The 26,600-nt window shown below is 35.2% G+C and overlaps 1 protein-coding gene across 8 annotated transcripts in view; it reads left to right on the top strand.

Annotated features, from left to right (window-relative positions):
* The window catches only part of TTC29 (tetratricopeptide repeat domain 29), a 192,000-nt gene that overhangs the window by 96,333 nt on the left and 69,067 nt on the right, over window positions 1-26,600 (top strand). For 7 of the 8 annotated variants that reach the window (XM_053940815.1, XM_053940812.1, XM_053940819.1 and 4 more), the window contains 3 exons: window positions 3,802-3,987; window positions 19,385-19,597; window positions 22,193-22,278. In XM_053940815.1, coding sequence (XP_053796790.1) covers window positions 3,802-3,987; window positions 19,385-19,597; window positions 22,193-22,278 — 485 coding nt within the window. The remainder of the gene's footprint in view (window positions 1-3,801; window positions 3,988-19,384; window positions 19,598-22,192; window positions 22,279-26,600) is intronic. The other variant, XM_053940820.1, reaches the window with a different exon arrangement.

The following is a 26,600-nucleotide window of genomic DNA, read 5'->3' as shown; positions in this document are numbered from 1 at the left end:
GATACCTAAAGATGACTTGTCTACATGTGTTTTATAATCAGTTGTAGGGAACTTAGTCTACAAAATCAGAGACTTGGAAGTTTTAATATCTTAACTACTTGGAGATTTTATAGAAGAGAGTATTTACCTATTCCTATATTCCTCTCCTGGGATGTAAATGTTCACTTTCACTAAGTCTGACACACTAGCTTTGCCACTGTCAGAATAACGTTGATTAACTTCTTGATCAGTAACTCAGACTTTGGATCCAAATCTAAATGACTTGTAAAAGTCTGAGGTTTGGGAGTTTGTTTTATGGCCTGCGTGTCCGGTCAGCCACCGTCCAAGACAATGCCAGAGACGGGGTTGTCTTTGTGCACTTCTCATTGTTATGCACCGGCAGGATCATCATCGCAGGGTCACATTAAAGTTCATTCAATCAAAACCCTGGCAGTAGCTGGAGTCTGCCTCAGGTCACTTCCATCCCTTGGGATTTGTAGGGCACTACCTGAAGTTATTTGCATAATTTTATGTCACTTAAGTGTCCTGATACTTTGTAGCAAAGATTTCAGAGGAGCAAATCTGTATCCAGTGTGTCTGTATCCGATGATGATCCAATTATCTCTTCTCTTTTTGGCATATTGCAACTATTTGTATGCATCCTCTGTTATCTTTCAGTTCATTTTCACTTAGCTGTGATCTGTATGTAATGTGTGTTATCTGTATGTTAGTGGTTATAATTAGGTTTTGTATTTCACTGCTCATGTGGTTGTGTGCTTGTAATCACGGGAAGCTCTGCCTCTACTTCTGAGTTAATCTCTAAGAGCATTCCCTTGTGCTGCAAGCATTGTTCAAGTCAGAATGAGAGAAATCTTTGCCAAGAAGTATCTGCTTTTCTTCACTGAGAGGAAAGGAATCTTAGGTAAATCCTATCCATATCTAAATTGGTTAGTTTGGGTGAATCCCAACTGGGCCTTGACTTTATCTTTGTGTGTTGGCCTGGTTTTGGCTAGGATAGAATTCATTTTCTTCTCAGTAGCTGGTACAGTGCAGTGTCTCAGATTTAGTATAATGTTGATATGTGTGATAGATAATGATGTTGTACAGATTTATAAATGTATGTTATATACATATGCAGGCATATATGTATATGTGTGTGTGTGCATGCACATGGTAAATATACGTATATTAAACCCAGCCCAGTTTTGTTATTTCCATTCCAGAATCATTTGAAGATATTTTTATGAGGCTATTTTACCAAAATAGTCATAATTTCTAATGTATAAATATGTTTTATACGATGTAGACTCCAGCATATTCTGAAAAAGAGGTACCCAAGAGGTGATTTTTCAGTCCTGAGGAGAAACAAAAGGCATGAAAACTCACAGCCATGAAGAATATTCAGATTAGGAATACACAAAATTTGTATATTGATAATTATTCCTCTCAAAGCTGAATTTTGAAACTTAAGCTGAAATTTTGGTTTAAAATCTTAGATGCAAATGATGAGATGATAATCTAAATGTAATTTCTGAGCTATTTCTTTTTTGGTGATTTTTAAAGAGACTGTGAATCGCTTATTTCTTGGAAGCGATGTTATCTCTTTTAAAATACTAGAAATAGAAATGTATATAACACACATTGTTTCAAAATCATAATTTTATATATTTTAATGAGAATTGTTAGAAAGGTAGAAATCTGAGGTTAGAACTTCATGGAAGGCAAAATTCTGAGAAAACAAATAAGAAAGCAAAATAATAAATAAAATAACATAGGCAATTAAAAAAGTATTGTTTACCACTAGAGGAATTAATTTTTAAATCAAAAGATAAAGAGTGTTGAAGAATGAGGAAAATTTCGGTTTGATTTTAAAAAACTTTAAGCAGGAAGAATTTAGACAATGTTCTCTGAAATGACCAAGTAGGAGAAAAAAGGAGGAGAAACAAGTAGTAGATGAACATCTTGAAGACTGCAGACATGATTAGGTGGTAGCCCTTTTTCTCAAAAGAATAAAGTCCTTGCTGTGTTGTGCAACACACTAAAGAACTTTATCAAGATATTCTGAAGTCAAATAACAGTCATGACAACAGAGAGAATGAGATATTTCCATTTCTTCAATTAGATCATATGTAATTTGTAATTTTGAGACAGAACATACTAGAGATGAGGCTGACAAATCCCTCGTGTGGTTTAGTGATTAATTTAAAGTACTTGTTCAAGTAATTGTTGCTGTGTGTCCCAAATAGTGCAAGTGACTTGCATAGGTGGTGCAATTTAGAGTCATTAAGCTCATCCTTTTGGAAGTTGAATTTCCCCCAATTCTTCTTGTAGATAACAGAAGAGAATTTACCTGCATCTTTCGATTGAAGTGTTTTGATATGGTTATCATAGTTTTAAAACACTTGGGAAAGATCTGGACTTTGAGATCTTGCCTATGCTGAAAAGATTGATTTTTTCCTAGTTGATTTCTCTGTGGTGCTCCATACCCAGAATTAAGAGGGGTTTTTCTTTTGTCCATTTTCACTCTTTTTGAGTGAAGCTTACAAATTGCAGAGCTCCTGAAAACAAAGCAGTTCTGTTCACACATCCAGCTTAACCGAAAAGTCTCTTACCTGCTGCCAGACCTGTGCTTCTTAACTCCTTCTTTATCCAAATATGTGGAAATTCCTTTTAGAGCTGGCTGTTTGGCTCACATTCATTTAACAGCCACAAACACACTAAGTAGCCCACCAAAACTGCAATGGAATTTTAGCTAATTACTCAATTTCACATGTGGCAGGAGTAGAGTTTGCACAGAAAATTAATTTATATTAGCCATGAAACATATAGGTTCATGCTCTGCTTTATTATCTCATAGATTTTTCAGCATCATATAAGAAATAGATACTTCAAATTCACTTTAGGGAGGAATGGTATGATAATATTTGTCAGGAAAGTTTTAGATTTCTACTCCAAATTAGTAAAGTTTTGGAATAATTCCAGGCTGATATCTTGTGGGGATTTTTTTAAAGGTGCTTTTCCAAGGGAAATAAGTTGTTATTCTATAACTTTAAATTGTGGATAATTTTGTATTGCTACTTAGCTTTAGGACTTGCAGGTTTTTTTGTAAATTTTAGGGATAATGTGTGTTCATTCAGTTGTCTGAGATGATAAAGAATAGAATCCAAACTTCAGGCCATGGAGAAAATCTGTGACTTAGAGTCTCCACTGCTTTCCACATTTGTTCTGAGAAAAATTCCTTGGTGAACTGCGTAGGGGGGGAATCCTATGGAAATAGGTGCAATTTCAGTTCGTCTTTAATTTCTAAGAGTGCTAAGGTACTAAACATGGGAATATGCATGAAAACTCAAAGCCTTTCTTGTAAGTCATATTTTGAACATTTAAAACTATATGAATTAATGTATTGTGTTTGCAGAGTGTTCTTTTTGGTTCTTAATCTCCATCAGCACAGTTGTTACCTTAGAGGTCCAAGGTTTGGAAAGCTCTTGGACCTTTTCAGGGCCCAGAGGCTCAGACAAATGCTTCTCCAGTCTCACTCTGACTTCTCTTTTGACTAGCCAGTGTTTTATCCAGGTTCTGTGTGTTTTTTTGATTTTGCATACAGAAATGAGAACAAAAATATGTTTCCAATTGTGCCTCATTTGTAAGGTTATAATCTTCCTCTTCAATTTCTCTGAGTGAGCACATAGCAGAACTTAATGGCATTTGAATGGCAGAAATATAAATAGCTCTTAATTTTCATTATGATTATTGCTATAATATGCAAAATTTCTGAACACTGATGATAATATGATGTTTTTATTTTGATTTTTGTTTTTAAAGGGCACTATGAGAAGGCATATGATAACCAGCTTAGCTTGGCCTGCTTTTTCAATGACCCTGAGGACAAATGGTTAAGTAACTACTTTTATGAGCAAAGCTATAACACTGCTCAATTAGTAGAAATTGATGGCGGGAAGAGAAAAGCACAAGCATATTTAAACATGGGCCTCATCAAAGAGGAAGAAGGTAAGGCACTGACATCACAAAGCTGCTTTGGATGGCATCTGTAGTTACACAAACTGGGCTGAATTAAAAGAGCTGTGGACATGTAGTTCTGTAATGTCTAATCCTGCTTCCAATTTACACTTAGATAAACATCCTGTATTTTTGTTCTTTTTAAAATGACTTTCTGGTTCTCTTGACCACAAGTGACACCCTCTTTCTTTGTTCCTGACTGTCACATTGGTGTTTGCTTCAGACTTAGACCTCACCACCAGCTCCTTTTCTCCATGTGCATCCTTAAACTTTGAGTCTCTGAAATCAGAAGATATTAGTAGAAATAACTAGAATCATAGAACAGCCCAGGCTCTAAGGGACCTTGACAGATCATCTGATCCAGCCTTTCATGGGAAAGGGAGCCCGAATGAGGTTATTTTAGCACCCTGTCAATTGCATCTTAAAAACCTCCAGTGATGGGGACTCTACCACATCCCTGGGGAGACTGTTGCAATGAACAGTTGTTCTCACTATAAACAATATTGCTTTCTTATATCAAGGTGAACTTGTTTCTGTATTTAAGAGCACATATTACCTTTCATGGCAGAGGGGTTTTTGTGTGCATAGCAGTCTAAGTATAAAAATGGCGTTTTCCTCTGTTTGCCTAAAATCCTTTAGTGATGTGGGAGGGCAAGCAATAAGTAAGCCTCAATTAATTGAATAAAGCCCATCTTCCAGTTCCAATTTGTAAGTGTACTGCATGCCTAACTATTGCTTAAAATATGTGATTTCTGTAGCCACTATGGTTTTGTTTCTAAATTTGATTGTGGGTTGAAACAATTCCAACACTGAACTCAACTTGTGGCTGGTTTCTCGTATAAAGTGGCTTCTCTTAAAAAAAAAAAAAAAAATGACAGAAATTGAAATATTTTGTGGAAATAGGCTAATTCCATTAAATATCTGGTGGAATGGGTGTGTTTTGAAAGATGGCCCCATTTCCCAGCAAGAGCCTGGACATAAAACAAAAAGTCTGCGGCCTTTTTTTTTTATTATTGAAAGGCTGTTGTCTGATTTTTTTTCCTCTTGTTCTCTTACAGCTGACGCATGACACCTTTTTTTTTTATATTTCCTCACATCTTTCCAGACTGATGGTCATCCACACTGTTTTCCTGTGAACTGTTGCCTTATCTTTCTTGCCTGCAGCACCCAGACTTGGATTCAGGTTTAAAATTTAAGCATGTACCAACAAGCAGTAAAATGGAAGGATTACTTTTCCTACACATGGTATCATCCAGTTTCCCAGTTGATAAGATAGCAATTGCTTAAAGCCCAGCCAGTCACAACCAAGTCATTTTCATTTTGAATGAAAAATGCTTAGGTTGGTTATCTGTTATCAGTAGAATAAAATTACTGGATTTTAATTTTTTTGCAACCTTTTTACTTGGTCTTTTAGTTACTAAAAAAATAAAATTTTAAGAAGGTCCAGACAAGCAAACATTTATATCTAGTTGTAACTTCAAAGGCTCATACTGAGTGTGACTCACTGCTGTTACCCAAGCACTGCCTAAAAAAAAAAAAATTTTCTACTTTTATGATGTCTTAAGCAAAAGTTGTTGAATACTTAAATATCTTGAGGCCCATTAAAAAAGCACATAAGTAAAGTTATGAAATAGCCTGAGATGATCAGAGGAACATAAATTTTATTTTCCTGCTGAAGAATATTAGAAACTTTTAGAAGAGAAGTAGAAGAGAAGCTTCTTATTAACCTTATTAACGAGAGATAAAGCAAAGTGGATTTTCAGTGCCCAGGGTAAAGCTCCACTGAATCTGTGGGCTCTGTCTGTTGCAAGTATTTTCTTTCCAGAGAGAGAGGTAAAAAAAATAAAGAAGCTGAGAGAGTAAGCATAGGATTTGCTTTGAGGGACCACAGAAAAAAAAGGACAGCAGATGTATTCCATGCATTTTGTGTTTTCAGGGGTGAAAAATTAATTCAAGGGCAAGTTCTGATTGGAGAAAGTGTAAGAGGAGATGTTGGGTTGGCATTATATAATATTGCATCAGTTTTAATGGTGTTATAAGTAGAATTTTTATTCTGCTATTTTATAATTTTTTGTTCAGTTATTTATAATTTGATAATTAATTTGCGAACCAAATTAGTCAGATTCCCACTTCTCTGGCAATGTATCTACAGGAATAAATATAAACATCTGGTCCCAGTTATTTTCAGTTCTCTTATCCAATAGTGTATTTTTCATTACTCAGGAAAGGAAGCTGTCTGTATATGCTTAGGACTGATTGCTTGGGAGTATAAAGTTAAACATGGACTTGTAAAGATTGCTGTTTGCCTTGGAAGAAAATCAATGAATTTGCTGGGTATTTTTGTGTAATCAAATTTAAAGTTCTTTGACTTTCAGCCTGGTCCCTGTCCTAAAGGCTGGATATAACCTGATGTTCATTAATCTTCAGAGCTAAATATTTGAGGTGTTGGTGGTGTAGACTTCAGTCATGATGTTTGGATGCAGGCCATTAGTAGCTGCCAGTAAGGGAAAGAAAACAATAATAAGTGAGTCGCCTGCTACAGACACAAATAGAATGTTCTGCTTGGAGCAAACATGATTTTAATGGCATTTGTTCACCGAGTGAGATTTTTAACCTCTTCCCTAAAATAATACTCTGCCTGTAAAATAAGGTATGAAGCATTCACTGATTATTGTAGGAGTGTTCAGATTTTGATACTGTTCAATTAGATGTGCAATCCCCTAGTTTGTCTTTCCTCAGAGGACTGATAATAAGTCATTATTTTACTTTAGTTACTCATTATTTTACTTTAGTTACTCATTTATTACTTATTCTCTATATAGCTCTTTAATGTGCTGGTGTCACTTTACAGACACTGAAAATGCAATAACTTAACACATTTTTCTCACTTTAAAACTAGAATTACTTGTTGTCCTGGTAAGCACAGGCTTTATGATAGAATCTGTCTTAAGAAATGTGAGTTCTAAAAAAATACTTTTCTTCCTGTGCTTTCAGTGCATTCTCAGAAGTAATGTCAGTCATTATAAATGTTTTTAATGTTCTGCATATCAGAGGGTAAGATTTATAATCATAGTTTATGATAGATTATATTACTGTGCTTTCTGCTGGTTAATTGTGAACTTGAGGCTTACACTGTTGTATCTTGCAGAAGAAACAGTTGGAGTCCACTGAAAAACATGATGTCTAGTATTTTTCGTACATCATTGCAATATTTGAGTGCTTTCTGTTTAGTACTAAATGCTTACCACCTATCATGCATGAAGTGGTCTCACCTTAAATAGATGCATCCCAAAGTTTAAGGTAACTTATATGAACAAAAAGAGAAGTCTGGGGGAAAAAAAGGAGTTTGTACTTGTAGGAACTCTTTGCTTCAAAACCAGATAAATTTCTATACTATTCAAAAGCATAGCACAACCAGACATCTGAAATTAGGGTAGTTGTCAGTTGCAGTGCTTGGGAATGTTTCTGGATACCTTTAAATAACTGTTTGAGAAAGCATATAAGTATCAAAACAGAGTCCAATTAATAAAACTTTCACAATTAATTACAAATGTGTATCAGTGCCACGCCAGAACCTGGATCTCCCCTGGGTGAGAGCTGTAAGATGTGTGGAAATTATGCCATTATTCTCAAGGCAGTGGTGACTTTGAATTAGTCATCAGATTTATATTCTGCTAGCACATAAAGATCAACAAAAGTGGAGGTAATACTTTATCTGAAGTCTTTACAGGCTGAAAAGATTAAAGCCAGGCAGAACTGGTGAGAGAAAGGGAGCAAGTGCAAAGCAATGTTGGGAATCTCAGAGCTGATTTCCACAATGTACACCTAATCCAGAAACCCAGTTTTGTCTGTGTGTGTGTTTTTTAGATTGCAAGCCTTACAAGACCTCAATAAGGAATTCCTTTAGTCCTTTCTAAAATAACTTAGACATTTCAAAAATCTGCCATATTCTACAAATTAATGAAGGGTTTATAAGTGTTCTGACCTAATCCAGCTCTGCCTTGATTATAAGCAATGTTAAGGTCTGATTGCTTTCAAACAGAGCAATGTTATGCCAGAGTTGATCACTTTGCACCTACCCCAAAAATATTAATTAATTGCACCTGATTTACTTGAAAAGGTGTAATTGTTTTATCTATCTAGAATCATGGATAAAATATGATCTGTTTCATGTGTTGGAATTTGATAGAAACTTTTCTGGTTGAAAGACCTACTGAATGGGAGGGACTTATAAGTGTAATTAATTTGTTAGGGAAAAAAACCATCACAGGATTCTGGCAGATTTTAACAATCAGTTGAGACTGAGGTATAGGATTTTCCCTGTCACTTCGCCATCGTTTGAAATTGAGGTTTTTATCAAGGCATTGCAGAAATTGATGGAAAGGTTCTGGTTGTGTTTAAGTGATGTGTTTAATCACAGAATGGCTGGATTGGAAGGAACCTCTGAAGATCACCTAGCCCAACTGCCCTGCTAAAGTGGTTGCACCTGAAACAAGTTGCACAGGATAGCTTTGAATTATGAAGCTTAGCAATTAATTACTGAATATATTTGCCAAACAACAACTGGTTCATGACATCTTTTGGTTTTGTAACATAAAAAGTCTAAACTGTTTATTTTATTGTTCTTAGTCAAGAAATTCTTACTAAGAATCCATTCTTACTGAGAAATTGTTGATTTTGTATTTTGAATTGTTTATGGCAAGTGCTTTTTAATTGAAAACTGTAATGTATAAATAATTGAGAGAAACTCAGCATAAATTCATGAGTATCTATGCAGAGGAAATATGCACATTTAAGCAGAATTTCCCCAATTGGTTTGCCTTCGGGCAGAAATAATTTATATTCAGATATAAAAAAGAGAATGTTAATATTGCAAAATGAAGTACTAAAAAGGTTTAAAAAGGCAAAAGTTAAAATTGCTTGTGAAATTTCATATGCTTTTGTATGTGCACAATTTGCAACTTTATTTTAATTACATAAAAATATAGTTTCTTTTCAGGAGATTCCTAAGTATAGCCAGAATAAAATTCACCTGTGGGATAGGTGGCCCACATGCACCATCTACATTAATAGAGCTTTATGTCGTTATCTGTGCTGCAAGTCTGCCAAGCCCACTTAAATAGCAAATCCTCCATAGTATAGTGTAGAAATATTCTGCTTTACAATCTGATTGCATCATTGCAAACAGCTGGTAAATAAAACAAACCAGGGGGACAGCATTTGTGAAGAGAGATTAATTTCTTCTTCACTTCCTGTGGAGTGCAGAGCTGTCACTGATAACAGAATTGCTGTGTTTGAACAATCCAGCCCGTCTATTTAACTATGTTACGTTTCCCCCATAAAGCCTATGCCCAGTATCTGAGATCTCCATACCATTGTATCCACTAGGTTAGACACTGGAAGAAGGCAACCCAAAATGAATCCAATCTCTTCATTCAGGAAAACAAAAGCAACTCAATTATCAGCTAAAGGATAGTTTTTTGTATAATTTTGTCTGTGTTGGAGATTCTGTTCTGTAAGCAACTTATCTTGGTACCCAGTTACGTTTGTGATTTTTGATACATGAAGCTTATCATTATCTTGACATTTGTCATTGTGTGGACCAAAAAGAGGAAACATATTTAAAGATATATATTCCTATGTAATTTTTTTTTTATAGGAAGCTTGTGTGCTAGTTAAAACATGACACTGACCTAAAGGAGAGTCATAGTTCTAGAGATTTAGAGATTCTCTATCCTTTCAGACAGGAATCACAGGTTTGTTCTGCATTTATACAGTATCCTTTCCTCTGTGCTTCTACAGCACTTGTACTAGGTGATGTTTGGTGTGTGCTGTGATAAACTAAAGCTGGTTGAGAACATGCTGCTCCCTGGCCAAGTAGAATGCTGCTGTCTCAACATGTATAGCAAGTTCTGCCTGCCTTTCTGTCTGTCTGGAGTTTGGATTAATGTCTATCCTCAAGATACTAATTTTCTGAAAAAGTGGTGGGAACTTACTGTCCTATTGACTTCCTACCAAATTTGGTTGAAACTCACTCCAAAAGTAGTTGAAGAACAGGATGATCATATAGATTTGTTCCCTGTGGAGTCTATCCTAAAAGTGTCTCTTTGTACTGTTCATTATCTGGAGAGAACATACATATTTATATAACAGACAAAATCCAGTAGTAACCAAATACCATTGGTTTATCGTGGTGCATATCCCAAACTATAAACTTCTCAGATTTATTCCTACTTGTGATTATTTTTTTTCCAAACAGCTTATCCGGGAAAAGGCATGCAGGACATGTCCTAGTTTAGACCTAGGAACATACTCACTTGTTTCCAAATCCTTTGTCTTTGACTATATAAATGTGTTCCTAAATTTAAGTTATAAAGAGTCTCCACATCTTTAAAGACAGAAAGAAGCCTTCCATTAATGGGACATGAAATTCTGCATACCCAGTTTGACCATTTAAGGTACTTCTAGTCACTGATTTTCACCATATCAACTGAAGCTAATTCTCCTTTGTTATTCTGCACTTACTCTATCTCATGAAGTGGTTATGCTGTTTTCTGATTGCTTAAGAATTGAATATGTAAGTTGGCTGGAAAAAATTAATTGTAGAGCATAATTTAAAAAATTCAAGCAGCAAATTGCTAGGAGTTACTCTTTGGATATTCTGCTTTTCTGTGTCAGTCAGTAGCAGTCAGAAGCAGACATAAATCTTTCTAGATTCTTGGGAGGACAGACTGAACAGGTTTATTAAGTAATTGAGCTCATCCTCCTGCAAGTGCACAAAGTAGTTCCCCAGCAAATGACATCTTATTATTACAGGGCTGTTACTGGTATTGAACTAACAAGTACTACTATCTTGTTACAGAAATTAGGAATGTTTTCAGCTCAATCTTAAGGTCTAAAAAAGCTTCTGAATATGTAACATGAAAGAAAAAGGGACCTGTTAAGTTCATATTCTTAATAAAATTATTTTTTACTCTTATTTTTAAAAGGTTTTGGTGGGTAATGAAGATATTTTAAATAAGAGAACTCAGGAAGAATTCTGTAGTAATCCTACTTCTGAAAAGAGATCCTGTGAAAATGTAATACTTTCTACATGATTTTACTTCAGTTGATTTAAATCGAGGTTTATTATTAAGCACAGTATAAATTCTTATTACACTAAGAAAAAGTATCTTTCCTTAATCTTTTCATGGTCACTCCCACTTTCCTGGCTTAACTCTTCAAATGGAGAATCTTTTAGTTCTGCTATAACACCTGGGGGCCGGTCTGTATTTTTGCTTTCTAATAAGCTCTTCAGAATATTCACAGCACTGCCCAGGTGCTGATTCTAAGCTCTGTTACTTGCATTGTCATTAAAAGTTTTGACATATGAAAAAAAGATCCTAAATTAGTTTCCCTTACTGTGTGTTCAGTGATTGTAAAGTTCATCTTCAAGTCATAACACTACTGTAAAACAGCTATGGCTTTTTACTTGAACTATGAAAGATGTATCAGGAATATTTTAGAAAAAACACTTGATGTGTGCTTGAATACAATATGTTGCACTCAGGTGAACTGTTTATATAGGAACTTCTGTATGAATCATATTCTAAATGTTTTCGGTATCCAATATTGCTCTGTTTGCTTTATGTGCATGTTCATAAGACTATGACATTTAATGAAGAGGTCTTTTTAAAGTATTGATAGCCATGAGTAAATTATACTGTGTTTGATCTGTGTTAAAGATTCAAAGTCCAAGATATTTGAATAGAACTTAGAATAAAAATGTAATTAGGTTACATCCCTAAAGTCTGATATATCTTTAAACAAGACTCCAAATGAAACTTTATTAAAACTTCAAATGAATTATTTCTTTGCTTTTCTAAATTCTTTTTCCCTCTCTTCTCTTTCATGTCTATTACTGACATTGCTGCTTGTATTTTACCTGTCTTTTCCAGGGTATTTTAATTATTTACTGCTTAATGACTAGTACTGAGATGAAGCTGCCCTCTCACTCACAGGGTTTTTTTTTTTTTTCTTTGCTTCAAAGCTTTGAGAAGTCTTGGAATACTGTAGCTGGACCAGAAGTTGGCATCATAAACTTTCCTGGAGGCAGTATTTCCTTTCAGTAATTGATAAAGGAGGCTGTTTCTAGAGGTGCCTTTCCAGTGTCACTGAGAGCTGCCAGGGTTGCATGTCCTCAGCCATTACCAATAATCTGGAGAAGCCATAGGTAAAGCAAACATGAAGCTGTTAATAAAAATATGTCGTGCTCTTCAGAGAATCCTTCAGGTTGGCTAAGATCTTAGCAGGTCATTAATCCAACTGCACTTCTGAAGTAAATCATCTGTACCACAGAACAGCTCCAGTGCTGAAGTGCTGCATCTGAGAATAAATTTATTATTGGAAGCTATGGAAAGTAAGGGGAACTGGGTGGAATCTGAATAAAATGTAAACACTGGAAAAGAAAAGTATTTAAACCAAGACAAGCATTTGACATGACTTAGCAAAAAAGTCATTTAGTGAAACTAATCTGCTTCAGTGTCTATTTAAAAATAATGATCATAATAATCATTGAGGTTAAATACCAATATAACTTGTTTTCATTATTTCTATTGCACTTTAAAAACTCCTAAGCCCTGAAAAACAGAATTGCAAAGGATGTACCATTCATCCCTGAGTTTTCTGCTCCCTTCCCTTTCTGCATTTAGATATCCTCCCATAGACATTGAAATATTTGTGAAACCTGAAATGGGAGCATCCCACTGAGTATGGGCCTGCTCTCATCCAGAGCCTGGAGCCTTACACTGTGAGCTTCCTGAATGCATTTTGCATCTTGGGTAGCCTTTGCATATTGAAAGCACTTTGATGCTCTGCAAGCATGAAAGAAGGCTTGAATAATACTGTGAAGCAAGAATTACATTCTCTCTAAAATGGGTGTGTGATCATTCAGCTAATGTTCAACATTGTTTCAAATGTTGTCCTCCACATTAAAATGGATATATATCAAAAAGTGTTCATTTATATATAATCAAAAAAATCAGAAGGCGGCATGTGACAAATACTGCTTTCATAAAATGTGTTAACCTAAAATGATAAAGGAATTTTAATTGTAAACCAGAATTTTGCATGTTGGTTCATTTGAATGTGAATGTAAGACAGACAAGTTAGTGGAATTTTCATCTGGGACCCGTTTGGTTGTCATTTCTCTTCCCCTTGCTGGTCCACAGTACACCATTCCCAAAGCAGCTGTCATTTCAGCTGCCTGTGGGAAAACTCTCCTGTTTGCCACTCAGAAGTGCTGGCAGCAGAAAGGGAAGGGATTAGAGAGCAGCCAGGCAGCCAGAAAAACCAGCAGTATCCCTACCTTGTGAGGTGTCTCTGGGAGAGCCCTTTAAGTAAGCCCTTTTTAGAACAGGTTTTATATCCCAGTGTGCTGGTGGTGCGATACAGAATCTGTGAACTGTCCTGCTGTGGGTTCTACAGTCTGCACTGCCCTCTAGGTTTGTGTAGGTGTATTTTGAGTGCTTGAGCTTTAAGGCAAGTAATATAGGTCCTCAGAGGGCAAGACTACATATGCTCTAATGCTTACTGGATTACTACAGTTATGATTTTCTTTTCAGACAACACACATTTGTTTAAGTAATGTAAACAGAAATAATGTATCATCCTCTAAGGTGCAGTACCTAAGAGTAGCCTGGCAATCCTTCACCCAGAGAAGGGAAGATAAAATGCTGTCCTTTTGTACTGCAGTCAGTCCACCAGTGCTACATCTCAGGCTGCGTGAAGCTCAACTTTCCTTTTCTCTCTTCCTTTCTCCTTTGTGTCCTCAAGTGCTCTACTTCTCAGGCATGGCTTCAGCCTGCCTTAGGCAGCTTGGATTCCAGGTAAAATCTACTGGTGTTTTGTCGAACTGGAGGAATGGTTAGAATACCCCATGATGAGCCAGCATGTTCATTGCAATATTCTTATGAACTGCCTACGTCATTTTGCTAAAGCTCATTTTGCTAAAGCTCTTAAAGGTGGAATCTTAAAAAAAAAATCAGCTTCTCTAAAATAAATTCATATAAGGTTTTACCCATTATCTTAAAAATACTCGCTTTGATTATTGGCTGATGATGGGTTTTATTTGAGATGGATGTTAGAGAGTTACGAAACCACGAAATTTTATCTTAAATCCCTTCTGCAATTTTTTTTTTCTTGTTTTTTCAGCTGGCACATGAATTCAGGTTATTACATGTAAGAGCTGTCCCAGTGGCTTCTTTACAGTTCATTTTATCTCAGGAGTCCAAGGCGGTTCCACTGAATGAAAGATGTTTGCTGAATGAGAGCCTTGTTTTATATTTCTTCTGAACCCACCTCTCTTAAACACTTTTGTAACAATCTCTGTGGCAGACTTAAGTTATTTCAGCGTGAGTAGCGCTGTCATAATTAAACATAGAAACTGAGCCTAATACAAGTAGTTCAAGCAGTTAGACTGAAATGTAAGCATTTATCTTTTGAAAGATAATAGCATTTTTGGTTTTCATTACCATTAACTGATGCTTCAACCAGTTTTTGTGTTCTCATTGTATTGTGAAATAACTGATGCAAAAGATGCTCTAGATTAAAGTATACTATAATATACTCAAAGTTTATTTTACCTTTAAGTTGTTTTAATCTACAGTGGAATATTTTCTGAAGCCCTCAAAAACTGTTTCCAATTTAGAATTAAATGTGCTTCCTGCTTCTAGTGGTGCTGCTGAGGCAGGTTACCTAACAGGCCTGTCACTTTTCTTGCGCAGTTGTTTCTGTGGCATTATTTTCATTGGCAAATACACGAGCTGATAGAAAAGGAAATCATTAGGTGCTCTCAGTATAGCTGAGGCATGGAGCTAGAGCAGGTCAGTCACTGCATTTTGCAGATTGTGACATTTTAAATTACCTGTACACTACTGGAAGCAATCTGTGGACCTAATTAACATCTCACCTAATTAGAGTCAGGAATATATGTAGAGAATTCTAGGTACTTTTCACTGCCTTTATTTGTTAAATACCACATTATTCAAATTTGAGTCTCTAATTTCAGTATTGAAAACTTCAGGTTTGTGTGCTGTTTTCTTAAGTGGGAGTAACTTTTTTTTTTCTCCTTCAAGTAATCAATGCACTGCTGAATGAGTTCATTTTAATGCACTCAATCATGCCTCTAATGTTTGTAGCTTACGGGCGCAAGCATCAGTAATGCAGGAATGTTATATGGCTTTAGTTTGGGCCATTTCATAAAATATTCATGGAATCAAAAATGTGCATCAAAATAGCGGCTGGGAGAATTACATTTATGTGCCTGCTTTTATGGCAGCTTCACATTTAAACCCATTTGTGTTAATATCTAGTCAATCTTTCTACTTAAAAAAAAGGCAAAATAGTAGTCTCCATATATACCCCTTTTGGTCTGATATCTCTTTTAATATAAGAAACCTGTATTTTTTGATTGGGTTTTAAGAAGGAGAATTATAAATTAACTTTTAGATTATCTAAAAGCATTTGTCTTCCATATTTACAAAATTGCATTGAATTATTTTGCTTAAATGGTTTTAATTTGAAACAATTCACTGAAAACTGTAGCACAAATCTGCCAGAATGTCTTTTATTCATATATAATTGTTTAAAACTGGTTTTCTACTCCCAGAATTATATTGTGACAATGTTAGCCTCCCATATTTAAGATTAAGCTGTTGCTGATGGAATTTCCTTTGTTATGCCCTGAATTATATTAAACTAAAAAATTATAAAAGTGTAAAATTTTGGTAGTGGTAGTACATATGTTGTAAGAGTTACCATTCTGGTTTTTGATTCCTTTTATAAGAAGAGAAGAGAGACATCAGAGATTCTCCAACTCCATTTGGTATCCACTGAGATAAATTCTTCATGGCAGTGTGAAAATAAATATGCAATTGCTATTAATGTTGCCAACTGAAAATAGCTTTACTGCTTTGTGTAACATTCTCCAAATAGATTTTTCAGACATGGATTTCCTAGAAACACCTTCTTGATTTTCTCTTTGAATTCCTAGAACGATAAAAAATACATTTCTGCAAGCTGTTTCAAGTGATTTTCTTACTCCATTGTTTTTTCTTCTCATTTTGCTTTTCTTGGTCTTTTTTTTTTTTTTTCAGTTCATAATAAAAGTAATTTAAAACTCTGCCTTGTCACTGCCTAAGTGAGATATAAATGCTCTTATTCTTAAAAATGTTCTGCATTTGGCTAATTGCTTTCTTTTAATGTTTTTTCAAGATTTTCAGATGGTGTTCTATGTATGTCTGCAGCCAACACTTGCAGCAGTTCAGTGTTTAAAAATTAGAATGCACTGGCCTGATCAGTTCCAGCTGAACTGATTCATGACAGGGACTAAACTCACCAGCCCCCAAAAATACAATTTTCCCACAACATTTGAGTTTCACACAAGCATTATGGGTTAAATAAATAGGCTGATGTGTCATTTACCAGTGGCAACAAAGGATTTCAGTGTATTTTCATGGAAGAATGAATTCCAAAGCCTAAAATGTTTTACCTTCCATGAATTAGAGAAGTCTCCAAATAGCTCTTTTTATTTGAAAGCGTCTTCAATAAGGAAATTCCCAGCCATGTAAGGGCTTTCATGTCAGGAATGCCATCTCTTCCTTGTTTAGGAAACAAGCAGGTATTTTGGCTTTCTGTGCATCACTTTCCTTTTGGCATTTCTGTGAGCAGATTGTTTTACATTTTACTGTGTAATCTGTCTTGCTAATTCAGTGAAGCCAAATGTAATATAGATCCGTTTGAATATTATGAAAAAAATCATATTACTTTATAATTTTGAAGCTTGGTGTAGACTGGTTGCTTCCAAAGAGGTTTCACTAAGATCTGGCATAAGTAGTGTTGGGTCACAGCTCTTAGGGTTAGGTCCTGAGAACTATGGGGGCATGGAATGTATGAGTTCCATTTCTAGTCTCACAGAAACTTTCTCAAGGGGATGCTGCACGAGGGGGAGCTTGGGTAGGAATCACCACACCTGATAGTTCTAACAACTTGAACAGGAGTCCTTAAGATTGCAAGTTTTATTTACCTAAACAATGCGTACTGTGAAGTGATCATGTTACAGAGTCAAGAGAAACTCAGATACTGTTCAGCTTCATGGTGATACCACTAGTTAGTTTGCTGCTCCCAGTCTTACTGAAAGTTTTTGAGTAACACATGAATCGAATTCTAGTAAAGGATCCATTACACGTGTAGTTTATCCCAATGACTCAAATGTATGATAATACCCTTTAAAAACAATAATCTATTAATAGAATTTGGGGAAAATTCCAAGGAAGAGTGTGTGAGCTTATGAGAAACCAAATGAACAAAATGCTGGCTCTACCTATTAATGTTAAATTTTATCTCTACTCTAAATCATTTGTCACAAACCCAACATGAGCTTCTTCAATATCTTAAATCTGCCTTTAGCAACTTGGATAACTGGAATTCTGTGCCCTAAGAAGTTAGCTGAACTGGATAGACAAAAAATCAAATCAGAAGCCTCTTGAGAATGGACAAGGGTTTTCATCTGGCTTTAGCAAATCTGCATGCCTATTTTCTGTTACATCTACTGTCAGGGACTCTGTAAACAACTTGCACTGGTTGTGATCATTTTCCTTTGCCTTTCTATTTGTGCAGTCTGATGTCAAGCATGTGATATTTTGGAAAGAATGTATAGAACTTTTCCTGTTTTCCCAGTGTTTTGGGCCATCTCTCCAATACCTGTCCCTAGGTAGAATGGAATTGAATAAAGCTTGCTGACTCCCCTTTCACCTGGCACTGCACTCTTCAGCACCTGTAGTGTCCTCTGGGATTCTTACATGAATTTTAGGCTGTAGAGCCATAAAATTATTTGTCTATGATACTCATTTAATTCCTTGCATCTTTGAAAGAGGAGTTTCTTGTGCTTGTCAGTTTTAGTTGAACTTGTTTTAATCATCAGAGAAACTTAATTTGAAAATAAATTTAATTCTAATAAAGATGAGTTATGTTTTATATTGCAAAGTTGAAAGCATGGTTATAAAGGGGTAACATATGCAAAAGACAATTCTAAATTGAGTTAATAAGAGAAATCTGTCATAGCTGTTCTCCTGCCTCTAGGTTGGCTAGAGGCCTGGGGAGATGACCTCATTTTCTCAAGGAATGCTTAAAGAAGATCCTCCTCCAAGCTTTTCTCCTTTCCTTTCTTATGACTGGGAAAGAACTTTTCTCCTTCCTTGTTCTTTTTGCAGTTTGAATTCAGCACTGTAAAAAAAGACTGCAAAACAGCAATAGTTCCTTGTGAATCACATCTCAGAAGAGGTGCAAACTGCAAATATATGAATGAACCTATTCTATGTTTTTTTTCAGCTGTTAATAGAAATACAGTTGATATATTGATGATCTATGGAACAAGATTCCTCCACCACACACAAACATATGAAGGCAGGGTGACATTCACCGTTCTCCCTGCTACAGGATAGTCTTTGCTGAACAAGATATTGTGACCAGAATGCTTTCTTTAAAATTATCTTTACTGTAAATAGTCTTATCTTACCTGCTTCCCAGCAATACCCATTATGTATGAGAAAAAGGTTTTCTGTTCTTTCCAAGAGCTTTGAATTTTCATTGTCCAGCAGGTATGGAAATCTAGATTGAATTTTACGCACAGAAGTAAATCCAGCTGAAGGTAGAGAAAAAACTACTTGAATGTGAAAATTAATTGAATTCTATCTTCAAACTTTCCTTTGCCTTAAAGATGTTTGAGTAACTTACATTTGAAGACCTTGGAGTATATTACTTCAGGCTCAATAATTAATCTATTGATGGTTAATGCTCTTACTAGATAAACTCACCAGACTTGACCTTGCAATAACTGTTGAATTAATTACTTTGCATGATAATTCTTTTTTTCATTGATTAATTTGTTTGAATGAAGGTTTTTCATTTTTCCCCACAGTTCTGATACCTTTATCCCCCACACTTCAAATCTTTCACCACAGGTTTTCATTATGGGAAAAGAAACCTGAGGAATTATTTCAGTTGTGATTATTTATGCATAGATGTGATTTTGATGTATGAGAACCACAAAGGCTTTATGAATCTAGAATAAATTTATTTTCTAGAAGATCCTGACTTTGCATCCCTTTAACATTGGAAATTTACAAAGGAAAGCTAATTAAAAATGTGATAAATTTAAATAAAAACATTACTGGGTACTGTGAAATTTGATCATATTTTCCAGCAATCTGTGGGTTATGTATTGAAGAGTCTTGAAAAATCTGTGGGATGTTTGGCTGCAACTTATTTATAATGATAAAATTATTATAGACTACAAACTTTAACAATTTTTGATGATGCACTGATTTTAATTATGAATGACGTTTTTCAGGTCATGTCATGGAAGCTGCTGAGCATTTTGAAACATTTTATCAGCTAACAGAGGGCTCATCATGGAAGGATGAGACAGGCCGCACCTACACTTCACTGGCATGTCAGCATCTCTGGAGAATTTATACATTGCTAGCAGACAAAATGCTGGAAAATAAAGAACACCAAGAGGCCATCAAAATGCTAATAAAAGCTTTAAAAATGGCAAAAGAAGGTAGGTGGAAAACAATGCTTTCCCATTCCTTCATTCCATGATTTTGATCATGGGCCATAATTTTCCCAAGAGTAAAGTAGAAAGTGTCAAGGTTTTGAATGGGTGATTATTTCCTATGAAACTCAAAGACAAATCTATCAATTTCACTATGTTATCAATAACACTTGCAGATCTCAGTGAAGCAGAAATATCTTCTTGCTGACTACAAAGAAACTTTTAGGTTCCTCAAAGCTTTATCTCCAAAAAAAAAAAACCCTGACAACCTTGTGGGAACAACAATACAAAACTGTAAACCCATAATCAGAAAGTGAAGTCACTGATGGAAGCTGAGGTCATTGATTTTGATTGGCTCGTCACTGTTGATTTGGGAGTTTTGCTGGAAAAGTTACCTTTTCACTTTACATAGTCACTTTATACTTGAAAAAAAACAGGTTTTTATCATAAGCAAACAAAATTTTCTACCTAAATATGCATAAATGCTATTAAACCTAACATAAAAAAATTACAGAATCGCAGAACAGCAGAGGTAGGAAGAGAAACCTCTGGAGCTCATAAGGTTGTCCTGAGCAGGCTGCTCAGGCTACATCCGGTCAAGTTTTAGTATTTCCACAAGTAAAGTCACCATAATCACTCTGGAAAGAATTACCACTGTTCAAAGACCCTCACAATGAAGAAGGCTTTTGTTTAAATACATATTAATTCAATATTTGTCAGCAGATCCATTAGAGGTTTTTAAATTTAATAATGTATGCCAAACATATAATCTGTGACCAAGTCTTTGACTAGTAGTTGGAATAGATAAACTGTCAAAAATGGCAAAAAATGAAAATATTTTCCAAATTTAAAAGTAAGTTCTGCGGCAAATTACATTGTGACTGTATAGGTCATAATACAAGCTTGTAGTGTTTCCTACAGCTATCGTCTATAATATATGCTTAAATTATAGCAACACTTAAACTCTAAATATTAGGTGTAGTAACTAAAAGGACTGCTGTGAAATTACATATGAATGTCTTCTTAATGCTAGTGAAAACTGCTGGATATTAAGTGATTGTCAAAATGGATCTTACGTCTTTCCAAAACTTATTTTGACCAGGCAGGTGTTCTGGTTCCCTGTTTTCAAATTTCAAATCAGCGCATATCACTATGCACAATATATGAGCTGTTGTTCTCTTTAAATTTAAGCTTTAGGAACTTCTTTCTGAGGAGTTCTATAGTCCTCATTCCGGAGCCAGACTGGCTACTGGATGTTATCTGTAATGTCCATCCTGTCCTTCTGGACCATCATCTGTGTTTATGCACTTGAGGAATTAGGATTAGATATTACCTGCTTTGGACTGTCAAACCCTCTTAAGCAAGGAAGAATGTTCTTTATGTCTGTAGCAACTTTTAATTTACTATTCTGTGAAACTGTAGTTCTGTATCCTCTTGTCTTATTATGCCTGTTAAGGGATATTGAATATTGGAAAAGACCATCAGGTTTTTTAGTTACAGGCTTTTAATAATTGGGAGTAACATATTAAGTGCTATAGATAGAGCACTGCTATGGCCTCACCAATTATTATCATTCAGAGAGTTTCAGAACTAGGTGTAGGCTTCTGTGTGTTTGGACAGAAAATTCTACAACTGTAAGCAGACAATCTCCCTTTTCATTGCAACTGTATTTATTTATGTGTTTTGCAAAATACCTTGATATGCATTTATTCTTCAGGTTGATTTTTCACTATTTATTGTGTTGGAGCAGATGGATATTGAGCAACAGAAAAATTGGATTTTTGGCTATTTTTCATATAATTTCATCTACAGGGTTTTTTGTGGCTGCTCATGTTCTGGAGGGAAATTTTTGAATATAATGTGATTCTTTAAGAACTACATAATTAGTTTATACTTATTTTGGTATCAAATAGATTATTTTTTCTTGAAGGATCCATGCAAAAGAGCCAGCAAGCAGTGTTTGTTAGACTGGTATCAGTGAAATAAAACCTGGCATGGAAAGGTGGGATGCACCTTAGCAACAGCCTGTCCAGAATTTTCTTTAAGTACTGCTTGCAAGTATAAGTTATCTTTTTTTTAGCTATCTTACCCTACAGTAGCTAGTAAAACAGACAGGAAAATAAGAAAATTGGTCAACTAGTGGTTCTCTCTTGGTTTTTCACCAAGATTCACATTAGCAAAATGTGTGGGTCAAGATACATTTTGTGTTTATATATTAAGGTTTATTACCTATTTCTACCCACTTTTATTTTATATTGAGTATATATAGAGAGACTAGGATAATTTTCTAATGTGAAGACACTAGGACCATGATTAAACGATAATGTCAGAGAACCTTACACATGTTAACTTGATTGTACTTTATTACTGGAAGATATTTTCTCTGACTTTGATGAACTTCCTTGGTGAACTCCATAGACTTTATTTTTAATTACTACTGTATGTTTTCAGAAAGAGCAACATGGTGGGGGTAAGGAAAGGGAAGAATTTACTGCAGTATTTTAACATCTATATCGTATTTAAGAACCTGCAAGAACTGTCTATACCAATGTCATTTTGTTCAGATCCTGCTGGTAACTCTTCCTTTTACCCTTCCTTTAGGAGGTGATATAAGGACGCACGGAGAAGCAGCCTATTGCTTAAGTCTAGCATATCATTTTTCTGGAGAACATGAGACAGCATTAACAGTAAGTTTATTCTTTGAGACTTGGAGAGACTTGGCTCATGGACCTTTCATAACTTTATGTAGTTTTGTAGGCAGGGATCCATGTGGCTCAAGCATTTGTGGTTATAATAAATTCCAGAACTTATTGATTCCAGGTTTTCCTGCTTGGATCTGTAGAATTGACAGTTCGGGTTATATGTGACTAGCCTTCCTTTTCTTGTATATATGTGAATATCAAATAGTCTCTATTTATTTAGGTTTTTAAAACACCAGTTTTGCAAATTAGTTTGGTACAGTGTATTTGTGAGAAACAATGAAAAATATATCGGTTCACACACTGAGATTGTTTAAACATCAGTAATTGAGAAGAAATATTAATTGCTTTTGAAAAGCTGTAATGCTGATGCAATTCCTGCTGTGGATACTTGAGTTCAAACTCCTCTTCTGATGTTTCCCTTGAGCCTTAATAATTCCAAGACAGTGGGAGCTCTGCATGTGGAATTCTAATCTAGAAGGTGGGTTTCCCTGCTTCCTCATAGGTCAGTGTGAGAGGAAATATAAGCAGCAACTTGATTCTTTTGTGCCAGTCATCAGTCACAGTCCTCCATGATCCTCTTAGAAATGTTCTGTGGGAAATAAATTTGAATATTTTGTTCATGATTATTGCAATTAATTTCTCTTTCTGTTTATTCTTGTAACTGCAGAATGACTCAGTATTCTATTAATGAACTTGTTTTATAGAGGTCATTCATTGTGGGTATTTGTTGTGATGGTTTTTGTTTTGTTTGTTTTTCTCAGAAGCAGACCAATAGAAGTCCCAGAATTAATTCAGCATGTGTATCAATATTACTTGCTTGGCTCTTGCAGTGCAGGAGGTGTTCTAGATTTCTGTCTGATTTCATTTTTGTTATGACTTTTTTAGAAGTTATTGACCACCGTTATACATTATTCTTCAGTGCTGAAAGTCCCATCTTCTGCATAAATCAATTGAATCCTGGAAAGGGGGAGCCTGTTCTCAGTGAATTGCAGTTAAACCTGTAGCTGAATGTAAAAATATTTAAAAACAAAAAAGCTCCAAATACTTTTATAAAATTGTATCTAATAGTTAAAACAGCAACGAGAATATGATATTTGATCTTTTACAAGAAGGCAGTGTGATATAGAACAGAATTTTTTGTACTTCAGTTTATCTGCAATTGTTTTTTGCCTGACAAGTATGCTGGCATTCTTACCTGAGCAACTTTCCTCAAACTCTCAGAAACTTAATTTAACTTTTCATTTCATATAATATACATAATATACTGTGTGAATTCTGAAGAGCAGCAAGATAAACAAATGTGCTAAATGAAGCAGCCTGCATCTTAATTTCTCCAGAATGTACAAAGGCTCAAACTACCCTTGAAAATGTCAAAAATATTAGTCTGAAACCCTGAATTTTTTAATGTACTGCTACTCATTTAAAATATGTAACCAATAGGTAGTACCTAATGTTTTCAGTCCTACAAAAACACCTGACAGTTAAGGAAAGCAATGTGCAAGGGCAAGAAGGTCTCTGTAGTACAAAAACAAGTTATATATTATGTTAAAAGCATAAAATGTTATTTTAACAGTAATGGAAATACCAATACTTTTTAGTGGTAATAATACAGTGGAATTTTCTAATATAATGGCATTGCCAATAATATTACATGAACAACTTTTAAAGTACTTTTGTTCAAAAAATGCACTGTGTTCTCTGGGATGAAGAAAAAGGGGTACAGTTTTAGCTCCTTTTGTCCTTTGCAGAGATCAATATAGGAAGCACTAAAATATCCACGGTTGACAGTACTGTTGAGCAGAAGTTGTCTTCACTCTCCAGTTGGAAATCATTGCCTAAATTTTCCCTTCTGTTCTCGGTTTAATGGTCTCTGTATCCAAGGGGAGCTCAGATGCTTACAGAGATGAAATCATTGCCTCCTGTTCCCAGGGGCCCACTGGTTATCATTACACATAACATGCAGACAATACTGCTAGGAGCCAGTTTGCCTCATGGTAATATGTAGTTCATCACCAGCTTCTGTAGCATGCTAAAGAGGTCTTGCCACACAGCTTGGGACTATTCGGATGTAGACTCAGGGGTCTCAGCAGTTATTTCCCTGCTTTGCATCAGTTTTCATCTTCTTTATCCCTTTGTGCCATGGTCCACCTCAGGCAGTCTCCTTCTAGGGGAATCTGAAAGGAGCAGCTGTTACAGGCACCATTTCCTCCAATTGTTGCCACTTGGTTCCTTTTGCTCTTTAGCCTCCCTCCCCCAACATGCACACACAGGATCATGCATATGAACTTGTTTCTCTCTCATTCATGTCTTCTACCAGGGCAGAGAAGCATATGTTCAAAATAGTCATTATCTGATGCAGTAATTAAAGACTGAAATGATTAAGCTGCAGCCTATTCTATAAAAAAATGCAGTCACTTTGTATCAAATGGGCTGGTTTTGTTAGAGAAAGTTTTTTATTTGCTAGGGACTTGGTGTTTAACATTATTTGATTTGGTGTATAATCTGTATAAATAAGTTTAATTTGATTTGACATACAAGATTGATTTCAGTGAAGCTACTCATGTAAAAATATAAGTGTGTGCAAGTTTAAAAGCCTGAGAACTAATTACGTTCAATAACAGTGGGGTATGCTCATAATATTTTTCATATCTGGTTTCTGATTTTATAATCAAACCTAATGGTTTTACAACAAAATATTAATAGTTTGCATTATATAGATTTCATCTTAAACATTATAGATTTTGTCATGGAGAGTTCTCCATCTAGGCTAATTTTAAAGTACAAGTTACTTGTTTTGTTCTCAGACTCATTATGCAAGCAGAGTATTAAGTGAAATATTTCTGTGTCATTAGAAATCTTGCATAAAGTATTACAATCTAATGTTTGATGTGGATTTTTTTTTTCCTTAGACTGGGCTTTCAAGAATTCTTCGAAGTATAGTGTACAGTGGAGTTTTTCTTTTTCAATTACAGTTGCGTCCCAAATCATTAGGAAAAATCCAGCCCGAACCTCCTGTTAGGGTTTTTCCTAAGTGTTCCTTTATTTTGGATATTGAATCCTATGCTTCAGATATGTTACACATTTAAATAATAGAGACAGTGTTCATGAGTACTGAGACTCATGCCAAACTAAATGTGGTAATTTATGACATAATGCTGTCTGCATGAATTGTCAGAATTACGATACACAAGCCACAGGCATAAAATTATCAAGAAAATTTATGAACTTGCAAAGACATCTTCACGTTCAAAATGACCCTGTTACAGCAATCCGAGGTGATTGATGGCCATAAACTTAATTTCTGAAAAAGTCTGCGTCAAAACAACTGGGAATTTTGTCTCTTCTCATGTAGCTGGGGAGAATATGAGTGAGGTACAGATATTCTGAATTTGGTATGTACAGTATATTTTATCTGATTACATCTGCTATATCTCATTATATGGATTGTCCCCATATGGATGGATGGATGGGTGGATTTGGTAAATCAAGGAGGATCTTAGCAAGTAAAAGAATTCCAAAAAGTAGAGTGGATGTTATTCTCTTTTCTCTCAATTATTGAGTAAGGTTGTTGAGAAGAATGAGCATATGAAGTTAGAAGGCTGAACTTCAAGTCAGTGGTGTCTGAATAGACCACTGAGTTTGAGTTTAAGCTTTCATTATTGTTACCTCCAAAAAAACCCCTCTTCAGTGGGGACTCACAATACACATCCAAAGATACTCTTCAATGGAAATTATTTCGAACTTCCTTCTTTTAAATCAGACATATTGTCCTTTATTAATGCCTAAGTGATCTTTAGCCATTAGTAATGAAGTGTAACATTTTCAGCTTAGCAAATGTCATCACATGCTTGGAAAAACATGTTAGCATACCAGTTTAAGAAGTCTCATCATTCCTAGAGGCTCCACTTTCATTGAAGTGATTTTTAAACTGTTTTTAAAACTGTATTCATATAGGAATTTAGTGGTTTTCATAGCAGAGGAATAAAACCCCAAAACTTTGAACCTTCTTAGAAGGTAGGCACTTCTGATTGATCTTGACACTGACAATAGATTATGTACAAAGAAAGGAGTGGCCCAATTTTGAAACTGGTTAAATTTCATGTTTCTGAAGGGTCCCACTGCTGCTAGACACTGGTGAAGATAATACAAACAAAATTATGTGAGAGGATTAATATTGGGAGTGAACTTTGTCATGACAAAATATGCTGACTCAAATGCTGAGGGAATTAAGAAATTAAAAATTACTTGTGTTGACAATACTAAAGAAGACCTAGAACTTCAGGAAAGAGATGAATGTCTGATCATTC

This window comes from Vidua chalybeata, chromosome 4 (genome assembly GCF_026979565.1).
Source record: "Vidua chalybeata isolate OUT-0048 chromosome 4, bVidCha1 merged haplotype, whole genome shotgun sequence".
In the NCBI taxonomy this organism is placed as follows: Eukaryota; Metazoa; Chordata; class Aves; order Passeriformes; family Viduidae; genus Vidua; species Vidua chalybeata.
This window is presented reverse-complemented; position numbering and strand designations above follow the sequence as displayed.